General features: G+C 38.2%; 1 protein-coding gene across 1 annotated transcript; it reads left to right on the top strand.

Annotated features, from left to right (window-relative positions):
• Positions 1-1,402: 1,402 nt before the first annotated feature.
• Positions 1,403-5,309, top strand: CCT8L2 (chaperonin containing TCP1 subunit 8 like 2). The gene is made up of 2 exons (XM_072652150.1): positions 1,403-1,493; positions 1,783-5,309. Exon 2 carries the CDS (start codon positions 1,786-1,788, stop codon positions 3,430-3,432), a length of 1,647 nt encoding a protein of 548 aa, XP_072508251.1. The 5' UTR covers positions 1,403-1,493; positions 1,783-1,785; the 3' UTR covers positions 3,433-5,309.
• The last annotated feature ends 5,053 nt before the right edge of the window (positions 5,310-10,362 follow it).

Raw genomic sequence — 10,362 nt, 5'->3', positions numbered from 1 at the left:
CTCTGTCTTTTCTTATATGCCATATTTATACTTTTTTATCCTGGAAGCCTCTATCAAAAGTTACTGCTGTCCAAGGTGTCTTTGCTTAAGGACTCATAAAGGAAGAAGACTTTCCTAGGGGTATATGGGAAAGATATTTCAAAAGATTTTATAAAGGCTAGAGGAAGCCCCCTTTATAAAAATATAAACAGAGGTGAATTTAAAGTTATTCCACTACCACTATCCCTCTACTTTCTCTATTTACTATGCATGCCACTTTTTCTCCCCCCACCCCTTCTAATCTCACCTTTCCTATCTCTGACCTGTTCCTAATTTTCTGTACTACAAAACTATGTGTCTACCACTATATCATCCTGGAATTTCTCTCAGTGTCTTAGGCCTCCTAGCCCTGGGATATCTTAACATGCCTTTTGCCTGCTCACCCTGGAATACCCATTCATAATACCTGTCCCCCTTCTCCCATTAGTGAATTTCTCCTAAAGGAGGGTATTAGACCAATCTGCCTTCATTCCTCTCCTAGACCTGTTCCTGATTTTTTGGATTTTAAAACCACGCCGGCCCCCTTCCTTCAACTCCCTTCCCCTTCCATCCTTCTCGCTTTTTAGCTCTCTTGTATGTATTCTTTCCCCTTTAGAGTGTAAACTCCTTGAGGGCAGACTGTCTTTCTTGTTGTTTGTCTTTGTATGCCCAAAATTTAGCACAATACCAGAAACACAGTGAGTACTTAATATTTCCTTCTTTCTTCCTTCTTTCTACCTCTCCAAAAGTCTATCCAAAGAAAATTTGACTAAAACTCCTTATCTCTAGATTAATCTGTCTTTCATATTTCATATCTGTTTATCTGTAAGTCATGATTTGTCTTTCATTCCCTTGCCTTGTCCAGTCTTCTGCTATCTCAGTAATATTGTTTTGATGAGTTGCACAGGAACACACAATCAGCCAGTTATAGTCTCACAAGCCTCAGAATCTGAAAAACAAATCAAGAGCTACTTTAAGGAACGAAATAAACAGGCACAAGTTGATATGATTGCCAACAAATATTCTCTCTCTCTGTCATTATATATCTACATGTGTATATGATATATATGAATGTGTATATATATATATATATATATATATATATATATATATATATATATATATATATATATATATATATATATATATATATATATATATATATATATATACACAGAGGGGGGGGGGGGGGCGGTATACTTATGAGTTCCTTTTCCTCTATGTTACCTCCAGAGCTTGGAGATTCTAGCCTGGAAGCTTAGATACCACTACACAATATTGGTGTCTTCCAGTCAAAAGAGCTACCTTGAATTCCAAACATCCTTCTGTGACTTCATATCCTGTTTCCTAACCCCCACCCCCAACCTCCACTCTAGGTTCCACTTGTCCTGTGTGACTTCATCCAGCAGAATTACAATTGAAGAAAGAATTTCACTTACTCGAGTTTAAGGGGTCTTAACAGCCCACTCCCTTCCGTAAGTTAATTGGGGGGGCAGGGGGTTATTATATCTCCAGACTCAGAGCATTATAGTCTTCCCAGGTCAAAGACCTTTCCCATGACATCATCAATTTCCTTGGATTGAAGCCAATGGATCCTATCCATCATGACTTCTCCAGATTAAAGTGAATGCTGTTTGGTGATGGGAATGGGAATTTCCACTTATTTACTACCCCCAGAGCTTAAAGACAAGAAACATTATCTACTCAATGTTACAAATTCACGCAGGCCTTTTGCCCCCATAGTCTTCTTTCTTCTCTCCTCAGGCAATGGCAGATCCAGACTCCTCAGCAGTAGATCTCCCACAGGTGCTGGATAAGGAGATAAAATGTATGAGCAAACAAGAGAAATCCTTGCTGGGCAGTGTAGCAGCAATCAAGACCTTGGCTGGTATTCTTCGTGGCTGCTATGGCCCTTATGGCAGGCTAAAGTTCCTGGTGACATCTCAGGGAAAAACTGTCTGTACAGGGTATGCAGCAACAATCCTTGGAGCCTTGGAACTAGACCACCCAGCAGCTCAACTCCTCCGGGAAGCAGCACAGACACAGTCTGAGAACAGTGGGGATGGCACAACCTTTGTTGTTCTTCTGGCTGGGGCTTTGCTTGAACAGGCTGAAGCCATGGTTCGGGCTGGCCTGCCCCATTCTCGTGTCCGTGAAGCCTATGCTGTGGCAACCAATGAAGCCCTGAAAATACTGCCCACCTTGGTTGTTTGTTCCATAGATTCTTTGGAAGATCCAACTTGGGCCCTCCGCTCTGCAGTTTATACCCACTCTCTCTCCCACCCTGAGTACTTGGCAAAGTTGGTGACTCAGGCATGTCATGATTCCCGGGATCCTGATGGAAGCTTTAACCCTGAACGCTTGGCAGTATGCTCAGTGCCTGGAGCAGGTCTGGATGATTCAAACCTGATACCAGGATTGGCAGTGTATGGAGCACCCTGTGGGAAAATTACAGTTATAGTTGGAGAAGCCAAAGTTGCACTATATGCTTGCCCCTTTGGCCCTGTTAGCCCCCATACACCTGCTGCTGCTCACCTCACTTGTCCTGAAGACTTAATTAACTATGACAAAGGAGAAGAGAGAATGGCATCAATGCTAGTGACCCAGCTTGCAGCTAAGGGTATCAATGTGGTGGTGGTATGGGGACAAATAAATGAGATTTGTCTACTGCATGCTGATCAGCATGGCATCATGGTCGTGCAGGCAAAGTCCAAGCGACAAGTGGTCCAGCTGAGCCATGTCATGGGTATAACTATGTTGCCTCTCTTGATGCCTCCCCTTGTAGCAGGGCAATGCCTTAAGGTATATACAAAGGAAATGGCATTGGGATTGGCTGTGGTATTTGAATGGGATTCCTTACTTGCACCTGCTTTCACTGTGATCCTTCGGGGATCCACGGCTGAAGGACTAAAGGGAGCAGAACAGGCTGTTCATCATGCCATAAATGCCTATGCACAGCTGAGTCAGGACCCCCGCTTGCTACCAGGAGCTGGGGCAACAGAGTTGGCTCTAGCCAAAAAACTTTCAGAACTGGGAAGCCAATTGGAGGGGCCCAATGGTCCTGGGATCCTTGCATTTGCCAGGGCTCTTAGGTCACTTCCTGTAATCTTAGCAGAGAATGCAGGCGTGCAAGGGGCAGATGTATTGGCACAACTTCAGGGATATCACCAGGCTGGGAACACAGTTATGGGAGTGGGGGATGAAGGGACAATAAATGTAACCCAGGAAGGAGTATTTGACCCCTTCATTGTCAAGACCCAGGGACTACGGGTGGCAGCTGATGTGGTGTTGGAACTAGTGACTGTAGATGATATCCTGATTGCCAAGAAAAGCGGGGAGTATATCCACCCAAAGAACAGGGATTCTCAATCAGATAATTTAACACAACACCCAACCTCCCTCAATAACAACTAACCCTTGGAAGAAATAAGTTGGCAACTCCCTCAATAAATGGAGACCGCCAAGGAGGGCAGTACCACACCCAAACTGAATTGTGTACCTTATTTATTCCCTCCATATTTTTGCCACTAAAGGCATTTTAGAGAAGAAAGGAAGGAAGAAAACGCAGAAATATTTGTCACCTTTCTCCCTATTTAGCTCTTCCTTCCTCAGTCCCCAGTGTTTGCTCTTTCACTTCTCAGTCTTAGAGCCTGCATCCCTCCTAGCTTGCCAAGAATCAATAACCTCTTCTCTCTCCATCAGACCTTGTTTCCTCCTCAGATTTGGAGCATATTTAATTTCAATGCAATAAAACACTACATCTCCAAAATGAAGAGATTGAACTAGATGTTCTCTTAACTCCCTTCCAACTATAAATTCCATGGCCTTTAAAATATTTCCTGGGTACCTACTATGCACCAAGCACTGTATAGGTGCTATAGGGATGCAAAAGAAACATATGGAGTTCTTGTACTCCAGACTCTTAAAATCTAGGAGGGACAAACAATACACATAAAGTTAAGTACAATACACATAAAGTTAAGTGCAATACACATAAAGTTAAGTGCAATACAAAAACTCTGAAAAATTGAAAAACTGATGATATAATCAAAAACTTTGGGCCTTCCTTAGGGAGGTCTGGGGAAAATTGGGAATTATACAAAACCCTCACATACACATGTTATACACATGAAAATAAAGGGAAGTACTTCACCAAAGGATTAAAAAGAGCATTCACTGGCAGCTAATGAGTTTTATTTGGTAGTGAGAAGGGACAGTCTGACCTGTTTTTCCATGGTGACAATGGAGGGTAATGAACTGACTATGTACAGAAGCTTCAGAGCTTTATCTTCAGCAGTGGGCAACCTTCTCCTTCCTCCTAATGGTGCCTCTTTATAGTTCATTCCACAGGCATCAAGTGTCTGGCCCTACAGGGATCAAGGGATTAATGTGGGACAGACATTAAGTTCTCCATGTTCTATGATTGTCCTTATCCTAACTGAATATTATTCAGTCTTACCTTCATAACTGTTAAGTTTCTGAATCTTATCCAAGCATCTCAGAACAGAGAACCCAAGTTCCCACAGGGCTTAGAGAATCAACTACATACCTCTCTCTGTCTCTTTCTTTCTGTCTCTCTTTAAAGTTATGCTTTTTCTCAACTTCAAAAGCAAACACAATTCAGGGTTTGCAGTTCCAGGGACCCTTTTACTATGAAAAGTGATAGTAGGTAGATCTGTCACTAGCTATTTGGTCTTTACCAAAATAGGCTAAGCTTCTTCAGGATGCAAATAGGTTTTTAGCAGTTCAGTTTCCAAGTAAAGGTACAATTTATGATTAAACTATTTTGCAAATAAACCATATTTTTAAAAGGGAAATTTTAATATCAGTTAATTACACTTATTAAGATCCTTATCACATCAATATTCAAAAATTACTTTGCTAAGTGGTACAAGTTTTAACACATTTTTCAGGTCATCTGTTTACATTTAGTTAAAGGGATATATTACACTTCTTGTCAGCAATCAGTTTATCGTACTCCAGAAACATATTTGAAATCTATGTATGTAGAAATCTGAAAACTAACCTTAATAGCCCCCTCATTTTCTGAGTTTACTTCCTTGAAAAACCATCGTTCCTCACTGAGATTTTTCAACAATTTGGATGCTTTCACTTGTTTTTCATAGGTGTCCAATTTGCGTAAGTCAGTATGTTTTCATTTGAAATGGCAACAAAGATTGAATTCCTTCAAAACTGCTATTGCTTCTCAGCAAACAAGGCACAATATTTTATCTCGTGCAAGTAAACAAGTATCAATTTGTCCACTTTGGATTAAACACTCTATGTTCTGATTTGATCTTCTGTGTTTTTTTTAAATCACCTATTTTACAAAGTCACCCCCAAAATTTTTATGTTAAAACCAAAAAATCTCCTCAGCAACTGCTCACATACAAAGAAATACTGAACTTAGTATCTGACCTCGGAGAGAGCCCCAGGCACTCATGTAATTTGGAGGATGGCCACGCAGTGAAGGACAGGAAGAAGCCCTCATGTTGTTGTCGCTCATTACATAGCAGGCATCAGCTATGTTGGCACACTGCTGCACTCATTTCGTCCTTGTTCTACGCCAGTAATGACCGAAAACACAGTGAAAAGATACAACTTCACTCTTCTCAAACTAGAGATAGAATGAGGATGGTTGGTTGCCACAGGTCACATGAAAAAGAGGAGAGAGTACGCAATGGCAACCCACTGGCCAAGTTACATGATAGGCACAATAGTGACTAGTGGAAGGCAGGTTAAGTAGGGCATGGACAAAGCACTCATTGTGTCTTTACTTTATTTTACATACTCTACATTTGGAATTATGTGAGAAAAATGGATAAACTATTCATATGCTTTGAGAAGGCAGCACATATTGCATATTGCATATGATTCAAGACTTGTTTACTATATTCATTATATTTTACTTAACTACTTTTCATTGTTAGTAGGGAGAATTCAATTTGGGGAGGTTCAGTTTGGGGGCTGATATCCCAAAATAAGCATGATGTAAACATGGAAGGCATTAATAAAAGTAGAACAAAAAAAACTAAGGTCAGAGTTGGAAGTAAGTTTGCAATATCCTTGCACCATAGATTACATGCTTATCAGAGCTACAGGTAACACAAAGCTGAGAAAATAAACTTTGGGGACAAGATGAAACATAATGAGGATAAGTTAAATATAAATTTCAAGCATCAACTTCACAAGAACAAGACAGGATATGTTTCATTCATTCGCTCACTCATTCAGAGATAAGCAGCCAGAAAGAATCGAGATGTATGCAAACCTGTCAGCAGAAAAATATTCAAATGAAGCCAATTATAGTTCTCTTTTTCTTTCTTTCTTTTTTTTTTTTTTTGTAGTTCTCTTAAGAGAGATCTGAGAGGTTTTAGTAGGGTGGAAACTCATTAGGAGTCAAAAGGGTTAGATGGGAAACAGAGGAGGCAGAAGAGAGAATTAGAAGAACAAGAATAAGATGATGATGATGATAAAGATGATGATGATGATGATGAAGATGAAGATGATTTAGGAAGAACATTAATGAGTTGCAGAATATCAGGAAGAGGGCATCTAAGGTGGTAAAAAGATAATTCAAAGTAGTGGTTGAAGGAACTGAAATTATTTAGCTTGGCAAAAAGAAGACATAAGTAATATATGATGGCTGTCTTCAAGCGTTTGAGGAGCTGTCACATGGATATAGAGTAAGATTTGAGTTGTTCTTTTTGGCCCCGGATAACAGATCTAGGAGTAATTGGGCAGAAATTGCAGAGAAACAAACTAAAGAAAAACTGCAGAATAATTAAAGCTGTCCAAAAATAGAATGGGCTCTCCAAGTTCTTCCTTACTAGAGATCATCAGGCAATGACTAGATGATCACTTGTTAGGTATATTGTACAATGAATTCTTATTCAGGCAATTATTGTACTAAAGGTCCTCTATGTTCCCTCTGAACTCTGAGATTTTGTGATTCTATAATTCCTCCTGTTGTAGCTATCCAAGTGTCACAGCTTTTATCACCTTTCCAGAAAAATAAACAATTATGTGTTCCTGGTACTTTAGGAAAGTAGCTATATTTTCATGTGGACATCTCAAGAATGCAAAATTTACCTTAACAGACTGCCTGACACACAGTAAGCCTTTGATACATGTTCTTTTATTCATTTATTCATGAATTCCTTCATTCATTCACTCATTCTGAAATGAGAAGCCAGAAAAAACTGAGGTGTATCTCAGACTATCAGCAGGAAAATATTCAAAGGAAACTAAAGTTAGAATATCTAAAAAGAATTGGGCATGGGGCTTACAAATAAGTGACTGATAAATGACTGAAAACCATAATATCTGGATTCAAGGAATGGAAAATATCACCTAGGGAAGAATGAAAGCATTTTAAATGGCTTGTTTTAGTACTAGTAACAAACTTTTGCCCACATTAACACATTTTAAACATATAGAGATTCCTGTACTTCTCCTATGTTGTGAGTGTTTCCAGGGAGGAGACTTAAATTTGCCATAGTTTACCATATAAATGTAATTGTAAAATAACTTAGTCATTGTCCTTCATTTGCTACCAACGGAGCTTGAAATCAGTCATTTGAAAGATCAAGGAAGACTAAATATCTTGCCGGGAAGATTTGGGGGGTGGCGTCCTCCCAATGGGAATCTTTCTATAATGCAGTAAGTACCATTTGGTATAATCTAATGCATTTCACTGGCAAACAGAAATAATACCTTTTTAGAAGTTTTCTTTTGAGTTGGGGTAACTCAGTTGTATCCAGAGAGGAATGCTGAAACTCTGCAAGTTACGAGAATATATTCCCTAACCTTTAGTTAAAGGATAGGTTACTTCATTTAGGACTTCTTTTCACTTTAGTCCCTCACAAACTTGCTGTTTTACTATTACTAATGTTACTCAGAATCATTATGATGAACTCATATTCAGCTGTTGTTTGATGTGAAAAACATTAACAGTTTTCTTAAACTATTTGTTGTGCTCTGTCCTTCACTTTGGATTTTAATTTAGATTGTCTATAACAAGAATAAAATAGACATTTCCAAATCTGAAGAACTTCTCCATTTTTATAATTATTATTATATTATATATTATATAATAATATATTATTATAATTAACATGGGATAGACAAAATCCGAAAGACAGGCTGGTATAGTAATAAAAATAATAAAGATTGGACTTCAAATCAGAGCCTAAAATTAAACCAGGCTCTATTAGTAACTTTGTGACCTTGGAAAAGTCAATTAACTTCTCTGAACTTCAGGTCTTTCATCTGTAAAATGAAGAGTTTGGACTTAGGTAACCTCTTAAGTCCCTTCCATCCATAAAATTATGATATTGATCTTTAAAATGAGGGCTTTGAACTAGATTATTTTTGAGATAACTTCCATTCTAGATCCTAGATTTAATGTGTTAAAGGGGAGCTAAAATTTCTCATTTTTGTGAGATTAAAATTTGTACCACGGTCTGATTGGGATTTTGTACTGAATTAGAATAATGTTGTCTGTGGAAATTAATCCTACTTCCCCCACATTGGTACTAGATTTAAGAATGGAAGAATCCAAAAAACTGGAGCACAAGAAACAGCTGAAATTTATGAATAATTGTTTTTTGAAACTGCCATTATGCAAACTTAGGACTACTGTTAAGTGGCATTTTGCTGCATTGTAAAACATAAATTTTAAATTAATTATTTCCTATACATTTCCTTTATAGACCATATCAATGAACACTTATGGCCATTATAATACAACAAGAGCTATTCTTATGCACTTTGAGATATTAGAAAGGTGATATTTTTAATGTCCTTGAATTACAAATTGTTCTTGAAGATGTTCCCTGACTGTACATAGAACATGGAAATACTAATACAACTGTTATATTTTGATGTGTCTCATTATTTGTTTTTCCACACCTATTACTTAATTTTCTCTCATTTTCTGTAATTGTTATATAACTTCACATTCAACTTTTTCCAGTTTTTAGAATATATTTCTTTCCTTTTTATTATGCTTAGTTTTGAACTCTGGTTTGTTACATGCTTATATCGACCTCTTCCTTTCCCTTGTACTTTTTTGTTTATTTTCTTTAACTTGTGGTGGCTCTTCAACACCTATGTTCTTTTGGTCCTCATTGCTTGAATAGTAAACTTCTTTTGCCTTTTTCCTGAGTCTCTTTCTTGAAATGCCCTTTCTTCATCTCATATTCTTTCTATTTTTGTACAAGTCTAATATTCTTCCATTAATTTTGGAAAATACAACAACTTCTCACTTTTTTCTTAGTCTCTTGTTTTCCTAGGCTTGTTTCCCAATAAACCAAATTTCCATTGCCTTATAATCCATTTTTCCTTATCACTCAGGATGGGTTTCTTCAACAAATCAATACATTCATCAGGTACTTCCCATCAACCCCCCTGATATCCCTTGAAAGCTTCTCTATCTTTATACTTACTTAAGACATAGGCTTCTGGGAATACTTGACAAAAATCTCCTCTCATCCCAGAAGAAATACTTTGGAGGGTTCTGGAAAACCAACACATTTTCTACATTCCAAGCCAGGAAAAGTTATGTTTCTGTCTTATATTTCAAAGGGGAGGAGATGGGGAGAGAAAATCAGGACAGGGAGAAATCTAGTACCAGATCCCTTAGTCTGGCTAATCTGATGCTTGGCAACTGGACAATCATTTGATTGAGGAAATTTCTTCGAGGAAAAGTCATTTCCCTGCCCAGGTTTCCTGTTTTTAGAAATGTAGTTGTAGGACGGCCAGTGCCAAGATAATAGAGTGAGGAAGGAAACCCTCTAAAATCTTCCCAAATTCCCCTCCAAACAACTATAAAACTGCCTCAGAATTGATCTAGGAGCAGGAAAGCAGCTACCAGAGTGGCATGAAAGTTCAGTCCCACTGGGTGGGAGGGGAGTGAGATTGAAGACTAGGAACAGCAGCCAGTCTCACAGCAGAAGGTCTTCAGCAAGGCTCCAATCCTGGGGCAATCTCAAGGTGGGCCCCACCCTCCAGCAAACCAGAAACCCCCTAGGTAAGTGATTATCTCAATAAATGCAGAAAAAACCTTTGACAAAAATACAGCACCCATACCTATTAAAAACACTAGCAAGCAGAGGAATAAATGGAGTTTACCTTAAAATTATTAGCAATACTTATCTAAAATCATCAGCAAGTATTTTCTATAATGGGGATAAGCTAGAAGTCTTCCCAGTACAATCAGGGATGAAGCAAGGATGTCCATTATCACCTCTGTTATTTAATACTGTACTAGGAATGTTAGATATAAAAACAGAAGAAAAAGAAATTAAAGACATTAGAAGAGACAATGAGGAAACAAAACTA

The sequence above is a fragment of the Notamacropus eugenii genome, chromosome 3 (genome assembly GCF_028372415.1).
Source record: "Notamacropus eugenii isolate mMacEug1 chromosome 3, mMacEug1.pri_v2, whole genome shotgun sequence".
Lineage (NCBI taxonomy): Eukaryota > Metazoa > Chordata > Mammalia > Diprotodontia > Macropodidae > Notamacropus > Notamacropus eugenii.
This window is presented reverse-complemented; position numbering and strand designations above follow the sequence as displayed.